Below are 17,576 nucleotides of genomic sequence, written 5' to 3'. Positions count from 1 at the left end.
ACAAAAACGATCTGAGTACCAAAGCTGGTGCGCTTAGAAGAGAATTTATTTAAATAAATTTTGAACCATCTAGGAGTATAGGCACTCTTACTGCGCCTATTGTTGTTGTTGTTGTTATTATTATTATTATTATTATTATTATTATTATTAAATATATTAGTATTATTACAAAATCACTAAACTCTTCGTCATTACGATTTAATGTTTCTCCCTCAAGTTTTAGATGAATTCAAACTAATTGTACGATACAGTTCTCCCTTTTTTTGAAACTTATTTTTGTCCCTGTTTGATCAAATCCCATTTTCGTAGTTTTCCTTTGTTTGTTGAGTGTTAATGAACCGATGCAGTCCATATCTGACATTATTCCAGCATAAATATGAAGTGATCTTCGTGTCGAAGTTTCCATGATGGTATTGTGACTATAATTCAAAATTTAGGTATCCTTGTGAAAAAAGCAATGAACCAAAACAAAACAAATCAAAAACAATGAAATGCGTGTCATCATTAATAGATTTTTAAAATTTTATATATATATATATATATATATATATATATATATATATATATATATATATATATATATATATATATATATATATACACGTGTTTTAATTGAGATCCTAATTTTTCTTTTTTTCTTTTGAAACAGCGTTCTTAAGAACGTATCGAAAACTTTGGATTGTTCATGTGCCCAAAGTTTCAGTGGTGATATTCTGCCGTATGTAGCTGTGTAGAACACGAATCGGATTCTGATCAGTGCAGACCAAGATCAGTCGGTAGATCAGAGACTGCTCTACTATTTCTATATATCGTTGCCAGCGAGCGACGTAGACCCTAATCTACCTTTGAGTTATGTGCAGGCAGATTTTGGTCACAGTTCTTTAGATATGTGTGCTCTGTACACAGGTGCAAAACTGTTGATGCATTAAAAGTATATATCATTGATATACTGAGTTATGCGACCATTTATTTTTTTCTTCCCATTTTAAATCCTGGCGTCGTTTATATTTTGTGCCTAACACTTCTGATTCCCTTACAAGCACCACAGTAAAAGAAATCCAATGTATGAGTATAAAACGACGAAATCTTTCGTTGGAATGTATGGCAATAACATTTGTATTCAATTACATTTCAATAATATTTAAGTCTTGCACGTGTTAATCGCGTGCGTAACCGATGACTATTTATGAGTGTTTCCCAAAGTACTTGAGTCTGGGAATCCACGGAATTAATTGGAGGCAGGTGGCAAACTTGTACTGTTAACTTGTATGATGGAGCTTGTTACAAAAGAATTAATTGAAATTCGAAATGATATCCCAACAACTATGAAACACCGATTTGTCCAATAATTCAATTACATCGACGGTCTTCAAAATGAATAGACCTTCGTCTAGTTCCCGTTTCCATAGTCTTCGTGATTTCTTTTCCAGTGTTCTCTGCATGCAAATTTTAAAAGCAATAGAGGATGAGGGAAAATGGCATGGAAATAGCTTTTTCCTGCGTTTACAGACTTGCACGCCAAATTAAAGATGGCAAAGTTGGTTGAGCCTCTAGGTTCATTTAGCACAGTCTTGGAATGCGGATTCATGTTAGTGCAATGAAATAATTACTGAAATCAATTCCGCTGGTATGGAAAGCAGGCAAGTGTAATAGTTTCTTGATACAGATGTCTGGAATGAACCTCGAGTGTTGATTAACGTCGACCCCAAAACTTCTTTAAATCAACAGCGTTCATCATCCGGGAGGAGATACTGGAATCAACCCTGTATCGCAGTGCATTATCAGAGAAAATTTAGTATGTAGATTTGGTGTGCAGTAGGGCGAAAGTTGTGTGCAACACACAGTGTAAGCTTGTTAAGAAAATTAGCATTCTTTAGGACAGAAGGATTTCAATGTTAGCTCAAGTCGACATAGAATATAGTGACGAATGCGAGTGAAAATGTATTGGTGACGATGAATGCAGGGCAAAGGAGTGGATTATAAAGTATGTATTCAGTATACCCCAGCCCTGTTCGGCTGTCCAAGTCTGTCTTTGGGAAAGGCACTTAGCTTCCATATCCTCGTTATGATATAGGCAATAATAATAATATTAATAATAATAATAGTGAAAATTAAGTACTTCTGATTCATTCCCTGTATTTGTCTCGATGTCACAAAATTACAATTCAGTGTGGCTGCCGACATCTGACAGATAACATTTGAAGGGGATGGGGTATTTTCCATATCTCATATGTCTAAGATTAATTAAGTAATAACCAAATTAGAATGACGTTTTTGATTTCATGAGTATTGAGAATATTTGCAAGCATACAGGGTTGTTATCACTATCTGACTGGTCATACATATTGTTCGGCATATGACAACGAGGTATGCCCTCCTAGAAGACATTTAGAATGTATGCAAATGTCAAAAATATTTTGTCGTGGAAGAAGGTTGTACAAAGCAAGTAAAGACCTTTAGTTGGTGAAATGGCTGACGATCTTTTCCCGGAGGAATCGAGGCCGTAGACTTCTAAAGCCTGTAATTGGCTATTTCAATTCTCATTATAGGCATATTGAATTTCTGAATCTTTTAAATTAGGGTTTATTGTAGCTGAAAATAATGACCAGGGGCATATCGAGCAATTCCCTTTTTGGAGAAAGACACCGTTGCACCTCTTTCTTTTATTAGAGAAAAGTAGTTTGCCTGTGTTTCTAAAGTCCATTCAAACAGAATATGGGGTGTTATGGAAATACTGATATAAATGCGTACTGGAAATATTGATATAAATGCGTTCGAAATATATTATTATATTTCGAACGCATTTTGTAATACATTATGAATCGTAAACTGATTGGATTAAAGGATTATCTCTACGAAAGGAGATATTTAAAACATATTCAAAGGATGAAAATTATCTTGTGATAATGATGAAAATACTTATTTTAACGCATCAATTGATGAAATATCTGTTATCTTCCATGCAAAAAATTGCAGTTGAATTAAAAACAAGAATTAAGACATTTACATAAAGTCGAGATATTTCGTGTAATACGAATGCTGGTGGGAAATTATTGACAAGTTTCACGCACGTGCTATTGACCTTTTTATTCATAGTGATGTTTATTTGTGGTTTATTTGGTTCTATGCTTTCTGCGGAGAAAATTATCAACAAATAGTTAATTGCCTTTGATTTAAAGAAGTTTTCGTGGACCCGCACTGAGCTACAACAGAATGGAAGAAAAAAAGAAAATTAAAAGCAAAAACACGGAGATTGACACTTTTCGTGTACATGTACACAGGTACCATAGGAGGCAGATTTTTTTTAGCAACGCACCAGAATTAAATATTTGTATTTTTATTTGTACTTTGTATTTTTGTTCGAGCACATTTCGGGTAGGGTAGGCCATGAAATCTACGAAAGAGGTCATTCAATAAATTACACATTGTCTGCGTAATTATTAATTATTAACTGACCGCTTCAGTAGCCTATGTGATTAGAACGTCCGCATTGGATGCGGGAGGTCGCGGTTTCGAACCCCGGCCGAGTCATGCCAAAGACTTATAACAATTGTACTAACATCTGCCTCTCTTGGCGCTCAATATTAAGAGGTTACGTGTTGTCAAGATAATGTGATTGGATGGGACTCTATGCTACGTCTGCGGCATGATGCCCCAGAGCTAGACATCACTATAAACTGCCACACTGCCATCGATATGAATGGAAATTTTTTAAAGTTACGTTAAAAATCAAAATCTGCCTGTCTGTCCGTCTCTCTCTCTCACACACACACACATTAATTATTAACTGGAATTAGCACACCTCATTCGTTAAAAAAACAAACGTGACTTCTCTGCATCTTTCATATGAAAGTGTAATTAACTTTCAAGAACTTCCTCATCCATGCAACTTGAATTCAGTGAAATTATATATATATATATATATATATATATATATATATATATATATATATATATATATATATATATATATATATATATATATAATTAGAGAAAAGAATGACAAATTAAACAAAAATTCTTTCATTGTTTGTTACTTGAATACTGTCTGATTTTGAACGCTTACAATATATTTAAAAAATCTGAAATCCGGGCACTATTATTTACTTCTTTCCAGGTTTGGTTCCAAAACCGACGAGCAAAGTATAGAAAACAAGAGAAACAACTGGCCAAATCATTATCCCCTGTCATCCCTACCTGTAACGGCATGATGCGAAATATCTACCAGACCAGCACCCGGCCTTACGGCGCCTATCCGACCCACGGAAACATGAACACGGCGATGTCCCGGTACCCGCAAATGAACTCCGCCTACAACCCAGTAGCCCAGTTTTCTCCCATGAACACCATGCCTTCCTCCAACGGGATGTCCATGCCGCGTCAGATACAGCAGTTCCCAATGACCTCAGACTACAACCTTGTGAGTGCCAACGGCCCATTTTCTCAGGTTTGTCCATTTACTAATTCTCAGTCATAAAATATTAACATATCTTTCAGATAAATATAGCTTTTACAAAATCAAGTCTGATGAAGTTGATTAATATTACATAATTATGTTATTTTTTAAACGATATAATTCCTTCATACCACACATGCCTGACATTGCATTAATTTTTATGCTGTAAACTTTTTTTTAAAATCAAAGAGCGTTTAAATTTTAAAGTCAGTATTAATTAATGTGAAGTACTGAGTAACGATTATATGATAGAACATTTAATTAAATAAAAAATAATATACAATTATAGTGCTGACATCTTTATATAAAAAAAGTACTGAAAAAAGAATACATTTCTTATACTTCAATAAACTTTTTGTTATCCAGTCTTGATATGTTGGGTTGATTAAGTTAATTAAAAATATTTTCATCGTTGTTTTTTTTTTTTATAGGAAACACATGAGGATGACTGGTATAACAAGAGTCTGACGGCACTTCGCATGAACAACGCCCATCCAGGTCTTGGGAATCACATGTTGCAGTATCAGGCATAGAAGCATTATAGCGAGTTGCTTTACTCATCCATGCATCATGCAACTGTAGTGCTTACTTAAATACTTGCTCATAAGTTTAGTCCAATTGCAAACAACAGACCCTGATCTGCGTTTGCATAATGTACTCTCAGATCATGATCCATCCTGATTGTTCTACTAATTACTCCTAACAAATTGCATACGGCCGAAATCTGCCAGTGCATTACACAAATACAGATTTGGGTCTGTATCGTTTGTGAATAGCTAGACCTATAAGCGAGTATAGACAATGGATTGTCTTGAAAAGTGAATTCCAGGATCGTGGTAATGGTTAAATTATGACAGTGAAGTTTTAATTTTCAGAATAAAAAAACTTTCGCAATTGTTGATATAAAACTCAATAGTTTTGTTTGCAAGATTAATTGTAAACAGGTTATTGAAGTATAATGGTCTCAGGTTTTTGAATATTGCAGAATAAGCTGTGGGTTTAAAATGGCCAGTTGCAAAGAACTCGTATTTGAATCCATTGGATGCAAGACCGTACCCATGCATGGCATTCTTAAAGGTAATTCACTGATGTAGGAGTAGGACGAGAAAAGGATCGGGGTTCTTTGGTTCCATTACCTCCATCATATAGTTCACGCAATGATACAGTTATTGAGTGACAGTATTTTGTCTCTGTATAGTCGATCTGAACGGAATAATTTACTATTTAAATATGTGTATTCTATTTCAGTATAACCTTGTATGTACTGGCCTGCATTCTGTACCACTTTTTCATTTTTAAAAGGTTAAGAAACAAAACAGAAATATGTCACAGCAAATATTTCTATCTCTGATCATACATAGAGCTTGTAGTATAAATATTGTGTAGTTTGCCCTATATACTTTTTCTTGAGATGAATCAAACTGCACAGACCCAGATCTGCCATCACATAATGAGCCATCAGATCTGTTTCTGTGCAGTTTGTTTGGAGCAATCAGTAGAACAAACAAAATAGACCCTGGTCTGCAAGTGCATTATACTACAACAGCTTAGGATCTTTGTTGTTTGCAGTTTGTAAACCCTAAGAATTTTCCAAGTAATTAAATTTATGGTCTTGTATAGTTTCAACTAAAATTTAGAAATGTTTCATTAAAGCAGACATATTTTTTATCAATGATATGATAAACTTGAATTTTATTTTCAAATTTCAAGTCTTATGAATACTTGCTTTATCTGGAGCCAAAAAGCACATCAACAATTTCAATGTCATATTATGCCACTGAAATGGGAGTAAACTGCTTTGTCCACGGACATCCCACATCATCTGACTTGAGCTTATCTGTTTGGGATTTGAATTCATAACCTTTTGGATGCATACAATTTTATTATCAAAGAAGCATATTGTGACAGTAAAAATAGACAAAACTAATCTTTGATGGCGTCGACAAAGTGCTTATAACATTATTTTCAAAACCAGTTTTCAAAATGAATCATTTATAACAATCCCTACTTAAACATTTGTTCTTCATGTAGAAATGTTTGTGGCATCGCTAGACATAAGCCTTAAAGCTCTAGTGTGGTCTCGTCATTCTTTTGAATATAAGATTCCAGAGGGGCTCATACCGAAATTATCAAATATTTTCCAAAATCTAGCATTTGATTTTATAAAATCAGCCCCCCCCCCCCGAATAATTTGAAATTAGTCAATACATGTTTTATTCGTAGAAACAAATGAGCTGACATTAAAGTTGAAGCCTAATTATGTGTAGTCTTTTCTGAATAATTAAGCCCACTGATATTACATTATTTGAGAGTTTTGGTGTATTGTCTTTGGAATGATTATGTTCACTGATACTACACAAATGGAGAATTATATTCTGTTGTCTTTGGAATGATTATGTTCACTATTCCTACATATTGGAAAATGCTTCATTTATTACCTAATAATTACCATAATCATGCAGAAATTGTAAAGTTCATTTTGTACATATTCTGTTCTTTTAACAACTGTCACAAAGTAGTATAATAAATCATGTCATAAGCCCGACATACCAAATACTGTACATATCAACTATACTGTACATATAAGATATACTGTACATATAAATAAGATATTTATTTAGGTTCATGTTTTGTGCTGTTTAATGTGGTGTTCATTGTTTTAAAACAAATATCTGTTCAATGCACAGAACAATAAAGGCTAAATGCATCCTTCTCCTGAGTTATTTTACTTTTAAGTGTAAAATATCAGTAATTTTTTAGTTAATATGTGGATGAAACATAAATTTACTTCAGTGCAACTTGAGTGTAATATCATCTGTTTACATTGGTTCTTTTAGAAACAATGTATTGAAATTTTTCAATGGAAGTCCACAGTACTTTATACCTTAGCTGTGGTGATTTGGATTGAGTTATAGTTTCATTCTCATAGACACTAAGCCATCAACTGCAAGGAGGTCACAACTGAACCACCTAATAGCTGCCATACTATACAACAATGCAATTAAGGAGGTCACAACTGAACCACCTAATAGCTGCCATACTATACAACAGTGCAATTAAGGAGGTCACAACTGAACCACCTAATAGCTGCCATACTATACAACAATGCAATTAAGGAGGTCACAACTGAACCACCTAATAGCTGCCATACTATACAACAATGCAATTAAGGAGGTCACAACTGAGCCACCTAATAGCTGCCATACTATACAACAATGCAGTTAAGGAGGTTGTAACTGAACTAATAGCTGCCATACTATACAACAATGCAATTAAGGTCACAACTGAACCACCTAATAGCTGCCATACTATACAACAATGCAATTAAGGTCACAAATGAACCAGTGAATAGCTGCCATACTATACAACTATGCAATTAAGGTTTACATACAAAGTTTTCACCATTAAAAATTCTAAAATGGAGAGGAAGGTAAAAAGGTGAGAAAACTAAAAATTATAAAAAAAATAACCACATCAAATGTAACTACATGTATTGTTGTGTCTCTCCAGATTTCAATTAAAAATTGATTATTTTCATTGGATTGGACCATGGTGCCACAGATAGCTCAACAATAGATAGGACTTCGTCCAAGTGACAAGAACAGCTATGGTGGCGCTCCACAGTTTCGCATAGGGTTAGAATTTTAAAGAAAAAGAATTTCCCTGGCTTTCCTCATTGGTTATATTGGCTATTTAAAAAATAACTTGTATATCCTATGTATAATTCAAATAACCTTTAATTCCCTTCATTTTGGTGTATGATTGATGGTTGTAATATGGGTTATAGAGTATACAGCTTGACCTTACTCCAGATGTGCACCTTTCAAAAAAGTGCTAGCTCCACTTGGTCATTTTCACTTTCTGAACTTCAGAGGTAAATTGTATAAAAAAAGAGCCAATAACTTTTTTGTACATTTTATATATTTGGTAATTCATTCATTGCACTTTTAGAGGCTGGTATTGTCTAGTCTGGCAAAATTATTTTTCCCCATTTTAATAGCTGCTATGGATAGTGTACTTTAGACTAATTCAGGTTGATTTTTTTAGCACAAGAGAGCAGTAATTTTAGTTAGCATTGTGCTTAGATCATGTACAATTTCGAAAAGTACAATATCCAAAGAAATATCATCGACATTAATGTATGATAGAGTTATGCCCACATTCTCTCCATTGTGCATGTTTTAAATGCAAACAACTTCACTCTCTCAAAAGTACATAATAACTGGAGAGTGCCCCCTATATACTATTCTTCAAAATAATGAACACAGAGATAGGGAGGTTATCCAAGTATTTTGAAATGTGGAACACACAGAGATGGAGGTTATCCAAGTATTTTGAAATGTGGAACACACAGAGATGGAGGTTATCCAAGTATTTTGAAATGTGGAACACAGAGATGGAGGTTATTCAAGTATTCTGAAATGTGGAACAAGGTTTAGAACTGTGCCGCTCTGGCAGAAATTACTAAACTGTTAAAAAGACAAATACTATAGGAACTCGAGCTGTGTTGTAAATTTTAATACAATCTAGTAGTGAGTTTAATATAAAATGATACCTTTGGTGGCAAAATCTTTGAGCATGATAGCTGAGTGATCTGGATTTGGATAATGTACAAAGTGGCCTGCCAAAGAAAGAACAATCATGGCTGTGAACATACACTACAAGGGAAAAATGAATGCACATATTGAAAACTGGAATCTGATATATTCTTCATGCCAATTGTATAAACATATCATCCTTCATGCCAACTGTAATAACATATCATCGTTCATGCCAATTGTATAAACATATCATCATTCATGCCAACTGTAATAACATATCATCGTTCATGCCAATTGTAATAACATATCAACCTTCATGCAAATTGTAATAACAAAACTATCCATTAAACTTGTATTTTATCCACATTGTAATAACCATGTTTTTATGTAGACAGACGTGATTTGTTTGTTCATGGGAAAAAACAAAAAAGAGCGGTCGTTTTCGTTCAAGGGTAAAAGAAGGACAGACTTTGACTTTGTTTCTCCTGAATTTAGTAGAGATAAAAAGGTACAAAGTAGAGATAAGAAGGTACAAAGTAGAAATAATAAGGTACAAAGTAGAAATGAAAAGGTACAAGGTAGAAATAAAAAGGTACAAAGTAGAGATAAAAAGGTAAAAAGTAGAAATAAAAAGGTACAAAGTAGAAATAAAAAAGTACAAAGTAGAAATAAAAAGGAACAAAGAAAACTGATGGAATGTTGTACTTTACTCCATTACATAAATATGTCTTACATTTTACATAACAACAAGAAAATAAAAAATGTAGATGTTGAAAAATGCTAGGAATGCACAATATAAATTATTTTTTTTGTAGTAAATTCCATGTGGAAATAATGTAATGTAAATTTAGCTCTGTAGCTGTATTCATATGTAGCAGGTGGGATGAACAATGCTTATGACATAACCCGACTAGTTCAAGCTGTACACATATGACATAACTTAAAATAACTGCCCTCTGACCTACCATACTTCGTTATTTTTTGGAACAGATTATATAATCAACTGTCATATTAAATATAGAATTCTTGCATTTATAGTTAACTGCATAAGAATTGCCAATTTCTTAATTTCTTGTGCAAGTAATAGGTTCAAGGATTTTTTCAAAGCCTTGTTTGTGAAACACTGGGATTGTGAAAACAAAATATACACAACTATTCATAAACAAATCGGATAGGCAGGTCCAGAGTAAGCGCACTTCAAACTTTTCATAGCCCAACCCCAACTTTAGACTTTTTTCATCATAAGTGTGCTGGACCTTGTCGAGGGAGACATACTGTATAAGTAATGTCAGCATAATACACCAAAATCGACTACCATCTAGATTTGCTTATAATTTGAGTCCAACTGCAAACAGCACAGATCCAGATCAGCTGTTGCATAAAGCATTGGACAATATGGGTGTGTGCAATTTGTCTGGACTAATCAGTAGAACAAACATAGACCCTGATCTACCACCGACTGCTTGAAGCTGGACTTATAAGTATGCAATTCATCTTCTGCAATCACCTATACAATAAAGGCAAAGAAATTTATTCCACACCCTAATAATCTGTTTTAATTAAATGTACACATTTTAAATACAGTTCATAATTCTTTTATAAGAAGTAAAGAGTACTGATTTAAAAAATATATATATAATTTACCTAAATATCATTACAAACTTCTGATTTTGATTTTATGCATCAATTGCTGTTAAATGATTGAATATGACAAAAAAACTGATTAATAGGAAACATAAAAAACCCATCACCAAGAAAAGCTTCTTTTTAAAAAATGAAGATGCATGAGCATTTTAACCTTGTGACATTTCATGATATGATCACGGTTTTTCCATGAATTCCATAATTTCCATACAGAGGACAAGGAGACAAGAAAGCTATAATTTAGTTTGATAATCAAAGAATACAGAGTAAAATACTTTTAAATACTAAACTTGCATTCTGTAAAAATATTGTCCTCATTTACTCACTTTGGTCTTCTATTAGGTAATTCCTTCTAGAAATTTTACAATTCCTAAGACTAATACTTATTTAATTTGCTGAAATGTCCTTTAATTGGTAGAAACCAAGATTATGAGCACAGAACTCAGTATTATTTCAATAAACTGGCAAAAATAAAACTACAATATTAAGGGGCATCAAAATGACCCCATATGATCTCAAATTGCAGGTAAACATACTGGCAAAAATAAAGTTGATCTAAAAATGTATGTTTTATTATCTGTAAAAAAATCATCAAAAAAGTGCACAAAACTACACAAAATCCATCATCAACTTTTTCCCTTTCTTCTAATACAAGAAAAAGTGGAACTGAAGCATACTATAACATGTACAGATAAGCATGATAATGAAATGTACATTTTCTTATTCATATATAGCAAATGGTGAAACTATACTAAAAGATTTTTTGGATATTACTAGATGTACAAAACTTCAGGCACAGGTAAAGATTTATTGGATTTCTTGAACAGCCTGGGTTTCACAGGCAAATTTTAACTTTACATGGTTATCCATGCAAACAGCTGGGAAGCAAGATAGTTCTGCATTCGTAAAACAACTGATCACTGCATGTGTGTGTGTGTGTGCAATTTGGATTTTTAATGTAGCTTTAACTATTTTTCAGTCATATCGCTAAAATATCTGCAGTGTGGCAGTTTATAGGGATGTCTAGCATGAGACATCATGCTGCAGACATGTAGCATGATGTCCCACCCAGTCACATTATCCTGACACCAGGCCGACCAGTCCCAACTCTAACCTCTTAATTCTGAGCGCCAAGTGAGGCAGCTGTTAGTATCATTTTTCGAAGTCTTTGGTATGACTCAGCTGGGTATTGGACCCACGACCACCCGCATCCGAGGCAGACGCCAACTGATCACTGAAAAAATATATTGTACTGAAGATCAAGTTATAGTCCTTTCATGAGCACACGCTCACATGGTTACCACAAGACTTTTTATATACAGTAAAAATCCATACTTAACATCTACAAATATAATAACTGGAATATCAGAAGGAAGATTGATATTTTTTTTACTATTTTGCTTTGACACATTAATTTAGGTTCTTGTATGATATATATATATATATATATATATATATATATATATATATATATATATATATGCACACACATACACACTGAGATGGTGACCACAGAGAAGTGTTACATGTTCTAATGTGCAAGAGACCATTTACATACTTAATTATTAAGTGTAATGGAAAATGTTTAATGTTTGGTTATATGTTTGCTGTTGTTACAGTTTTAGTGCTAACTTTCAATATTACTCTCTCAAAAAATTTAAACAAAAAAGTCCCATGATGTGCTATCCCTCAATATTACTCTCAAACAATTTAAACAAAAGTCCCATGATGTGCTATCCTTCAATATTACTCTCAAACAATTTTTAAAAATGTCCCATGATGTGCTATCCTTCAATATTGCTCTCTCAAACAATTTAAACAAAAGTCCCATGATGTGCTATCCTTCAATATTACTCTCTCAAACAATTTAAACAAAAGTCCCATGATGGAACTGACAATCAACTGGCTGAGACTTTTCCAGCAATTCAAGATAAGACAATTTCTTCCTTTTAACGGTGTAATACTGAAACCATTTCTGGTATTCTTTAGCAAAAACAAGATTTTCTAATTAGCACTGTGGTGGATGTCAGATTGTCTCCACTTTTGTTGAGCAACAGCAAGACAGCATACTAAATCTTCTGATATAAACCCTAATTAACAGACTTTGTGTTTTGAAGGAGTAATGATAATAAGATTTTTAAGGTATACAACATGGTGGCGATACTGGCTATCAAAATTTTAAGATACACGACATGGTGGTGACACTGGCTATCAGATTTTTAAGATACATGACATGGTGGTGATACTGGCTATCAAAATTTTAAGATACACGACATGGTGGTGATACTGGCTATCAGATTTTTAAGATATACGACATGGTGGTGATACTGGCTATCAGATTTTTAAGATACATGACATGGTGGTGATACTGGCTATCAGATTTTTAAGATATACGACATGGTAGTGATATCAGATTCATCTCATTTTCTACTCAGCATTCAGACAACTAGATATGTCAATAATTTTTTTTTTGGTGCAAGCACAATGCTGAAATGACCCACCATCGAAGAAAAGTAGCAAAAGTGAGATTTTCAAGATGAATTGGATGTCTGAGCACCACCAATTTCATTTAGGAACAACTAAAGTCATTCAGTAAAAAATGACCATGAAGAGTAGCAATAACAGGAATTTCATGATGGTCATTAGTAGTTAGACTGGATGTGTCATGATTTTCATTAGGACTAACTAGATATCATAAGAATTCTGTTGAACACTCTATGGAAATATTACTTTTTGTTCAGAAGTAGAGGTGGTAGCAAGATTTTCAAGCTGGCTGCAGTGTATGCCTTACTGGACATTACACTGGCACTATATTCATATAGGACCAACTAAATATCATAAAAAGTAATCTGGCGAAAAAACTCTGAAAGTTGCTTCATGGGTACCATGTATGATTTAGTGGAGAAGTCCTAGACATTTGGAAATATCACTGTCATAGTCTTATCTGCCCTGTCTGATGCTTTGTTAAACACAATAACAAGACTGTTGCTGTTTAATACAGTTTCAGCTATTGAGGAATTTATATCAACATCATCTGATCTTTTTGAAAATCTGAAAAACCTGGACTGACAAAACTCTTCATATGCATGTAGTTTTTTTTAAAAATAACTCCCAAGACTTAGCATTCAATGTTTATCTTTCTTCACCCATCTTCATTAGTTGTTGAAACTTTCTAACTTCTTGGGGTTAAACTTTTAATCCTGACTGCCTCATGCTTAATGATATATGTGATAACTTTGGCAATGTAGTGTCTTAATCTGTAGCCATTTTGCCATGGAGATTTTTGATTGACTATTTTTACTGTCAAACAACCATTTAATAGAGCTGTGACAGTTGTTTTGTTGGCCTGACTGATCTTCATTTTCCTACTGTTCTTTGAGCCATTACTTCTATTTGAAACAAAGCCTTCAGTGGTACTTATTGTTATAGCAATGCTAACATTTTAAAGTGGAGATTCTGTTTCATGCTAGACAGAAAGTACAGCTGTAGATATGTGATCAGTAGTGGTGGATACTTAATGTGCTATGTTGCTGAAAGATTGGATTGGGGTACAATTGGGATGGATGCTGGAGACAGTTCCATGAAGATTACCATTAACATGCTTGACTAATCAGATAAGGGGTTTTCAATGTCTTAATTTAACAGTTAAATATAAGAAAAAGAAAATGATTTATATTTATAACAAAGAATGTCCAACAAAAATATTTTGCAGTAAATCAAAATATTGTTTCCATCAGAAATGTCCAGCATACACAAGGGTTTCCAAAGGCTTCACACACACACACACACACACACACACACACACACACACATATATATATATATATATATATATATATATATATATATATATATATATATATATATATAATAACTATACAAATATTACAAAATTTGGAAGATACATAACAGTGAGCATTGTAAATTGACATTTATACTACTGCATCCATGATGTAAACATACAGCAACTTCATCAAATACTACATAAAATGTAAACAATAAATAAACTTATCTTGAATCTTCATCCCAAAATGCCCATCCTTGCATACAAATGATCAAGTAACAATTAATAATAAATCACCTAAAAAATTGATGCTACAGAAATTGTGTCGGCATACAACACAGAGATGCATTATTGTGATGAGCTTGTGATGGCAAGGTAGAACCAACATCAAAAGAAAATAACCTGATGTCAAAGTACAACCAACAACATCAAAAGAAAATAACCTGATAGCAAGGTACAACAACTAAAGAAATGAAACTTCTTCTGTTCTGTGCATACATTATTTTGTTATAAATGTTCCTTCTGTGAGACTCTTCTGCCTTTGTAATTACTGCTTTAAGTAAATAGACTTTTCTTTTTAATTCAAAACAAAGATTTAGATTGAATAATTTACTCTCAGCTATATTACTAACACTTTAAAAGTTGCTGCCAATGCTAAAGATATAATGATTAAAAGTGTCACCTATGTATCGCACAAGAGGTAAACACTCTCTCTCTCTCTAGAAAACAGAAAGGTAAACAACGATTGGAAATAATAAACCAAATTCTGTTAAGAAACCTTATAACTTATTAGTTGAAGGAATTTCATAATGGTGCATCTCTGGTTGCTGATGTAACAATGTTTAAATATTTCCTTTAACATTCTTGAGTACTTGGAAAAATCAATTAAACATCAATCAATGATAACCCACACTAAAACATCACACACAAATGAATAAATGACAAAAAAGCTTCAATAAGAACAGATTCTTGTCTGAAGATTGATTGTTTGGTAGCAGTGCAGTCTTTTTAGTTCTCCGCCCATTCTCAATTCTCAATTTTTTAAAAGGCCTTATGTAAAATAATTAAAGACTTCTCAGGGTCTATTCTAGGACATGCAATTACATGATTCAAATGAATTCATAAAAAAATAACGCTGAAAAAATCATTAGAATGACCATCATCAAGCATCATAGTTTCAAACCCCACCCCCCCGGATTATTTCTTTGTTAAAATTTTCCAATATTTAGAAAGTTCCCCCCATTTTGTTTTTTTTTAATAAAAAAGGATTTTCTCCATAATATTCAGTTTTAGAACAGATGCCGATTTCTGCAATCTTTCTTATCTGTTCATGTTAAGTAACATTCTTAATTTCCCCTTGCTTTCCTCTGGGCTGCAATGAATTCAACATATTCAATATAGCCATCATTATTAAGGTCATCTTCTTTCAGCACCAAGTCCACTATATTGATTATTTCCTCATCAGTGATGACTTTCTTATTTTCTTTGCTGCTTTGGTCACCATCCTTCTTTTCATCTTCGTCGTCTAAAAGTATAAAAAGTTTCTTGAAAGTATGTATCCCAAATAATGATATGCTATGTTAACATCTGACTTCAAGACTGCTACTAAAATGAAAAGAATTAAATGTGTGTGTGATTTAGATTTTAAATGTGGCTTTAAAAATTCTACTCATATTGCTACGATGTCTGCAGCATGGCAGTTTATAGTGGTCTAACACTGAGGCATCATGCCACAGACATGTAGCATCATGTCCCACCCAGTTACATTATCCTGATGCAAGGCCAACCAGTTCTAACATTAACCTTTTAATTCTGAGTGACAAGTAAGGCTGCTACTAATACCATTTTTAGAAGTTGAAAATGATTAAATCAGTAAAAATTATTTTGTTTATATTTTTAACAATGTTTCCTTGGTATATCTGCATGTACTTCATACCTTCAAAATATGAGACATGTTCACAATGAATATGTGTTATGACTAGATAATGAGTTCTATTCCTCATGAAGGTTTCTTGCAGAAAATTCTAAAGATCTTTATAAAGAACTGATGAAAATTGTTTATGCATTCATGCTGTTCTAAGAACCGTTTCATAAAACATTCAGATTGGTCTGGAGCTAAATTTTAAAATTCTGTTAGAAGTTTGCAGATTTTTCACAACTACTTTATAAACCCACTTCAAAGTCTAGTCCAACTGCACATCATGTGCTAACAGATCTGTGTCTATGCATTTTGTTATGAGTATTCAGTAGAGTACACAACATAAGACCCTTATATACTGATGCATTATACAATGGCACCACAGGATCTATGTCGTTTGCAGTTGGACTTGACTTATAAGCAAATACTTATGGTAAAAGTTAGTAAAGAGCTCTAAACAACTGAGCAACTTTAACGCATTGTGTGATGAGTATGCCTTCTCAGTGATGCATAATGAATGCATTGCATGATGATTATGGTTTCTCACTGATGCATGATCAATGCAGTGTGATGAGTATGCCTTCTCAGTGATGCATGATCAAGACATTGTGTGATGAGTATGCCTTCTCACTGATGCATGATCAAGGCATTGTGTGATGAGTATGCCTTCTCACTGATGCATGATCAATGCAGTGTGATGAGTATGCCTTCTCACTGAGGCATGATCAATGCAGTGTGATGAGTATGCCTTCTCACTGATGCATGATCAATGCAGTGTGATGATTATGCCTTCTCACTGATGCATGATCAAGGCATTGTGTGATGAGTATGCCTTCTCACTGATGCATGATCAATGCAGTGTGATGAGTATGCCTTCTCACTGATGCATGATCAATGCAGTGTGATGATTATGCCTTCTCACTGATGCATGATCAAGGCATTGTGTGATGAGTATGCCTTCTCACTGATGCATGATCAAGGCATTGTGTGATGATTATGCCTTCTCACTGATGCATGATCAAGGCATTGTGTGATGAGTATGCCTTCTCACTGATGCATGATCAAGGCATTGTGTGATGAGTATGCCTTCTCACTGATGCACGATCAAGGAGTTGTGAATTAGTTATTTTGTACCATATATATCCACTTTTCTGGCCATATAGGAATAAACAATATGAAACATAATCATACATTCACTGCCTTCTGCATAGTGTAACAAAGAACAATAGGTAT

General features: G+C 33.5%; 2 protein-coding genes across 2 annotated transcripts in view; one reads left to right on the top strand and one right to left on the bottom strand.

Annotated features, from left to right (window-relative positions):
• The window catches only part of LOC149808559 (homeobox protein unc-42-like), a 33,079-nt gene extending 23,649 nt beyond the window's left edge, over positions 1-9,430 (top strand). The window contains exons 3-4 of the mRNA XM_089979081.1: positions 4,118-4,420; positions 4,888-9,430. Coding sequence (XP_089835207.1) covers positions 4,118-4,420; positions 4,888-4,989 — 405 coding nt within the window. The 3' untranslated portion in view covers positions 4,990-9,430. The remainder of the gene's footprint in view (positions 1-4,117; positions 4,421-4,887) is intronic.
• A 256-nt stretch (positions 9,431-9,686) lies between these two features.
• The window catches only part of LOC149808558 (lymphotoxin beta receptor inhibitor-like), a 28,658-nt gene continuing 20,768 nt past the window's right edge, over positions 9,687-17,576 (bottom strand). Inside the window, exon 4 of the mRNA XM_089979094.1 lies at positions 9,687-15,950. Coding sequence (XP_089835220.1) covers positions 15,772-15,950 — 179 coding nt within the window. The 3' untranslated portion in view covers positions 9,687-15,771. The remainder of the gene's footprint in view (positions 15,951-17,576) is intronic.

Source organism: Sinohyriopsis cumingii, chromosome 1, assembly GCF_028554795.1.
Source record: "Sinohyriopsis cumingii isolate HCF-2022 chromosome 1, ASM2855479v2, whole genome shotgun sequence".
Lineage (NCBI taxonomy): Eukaryota > Metazoa > Mollusca > Bivalvia > Unionida > Unionidae > Sinohyriopsis > Sinohyriopsis cumingii.
This window is presented reverse-complemented; position numbering and strand designations above follow the sequence as displayed.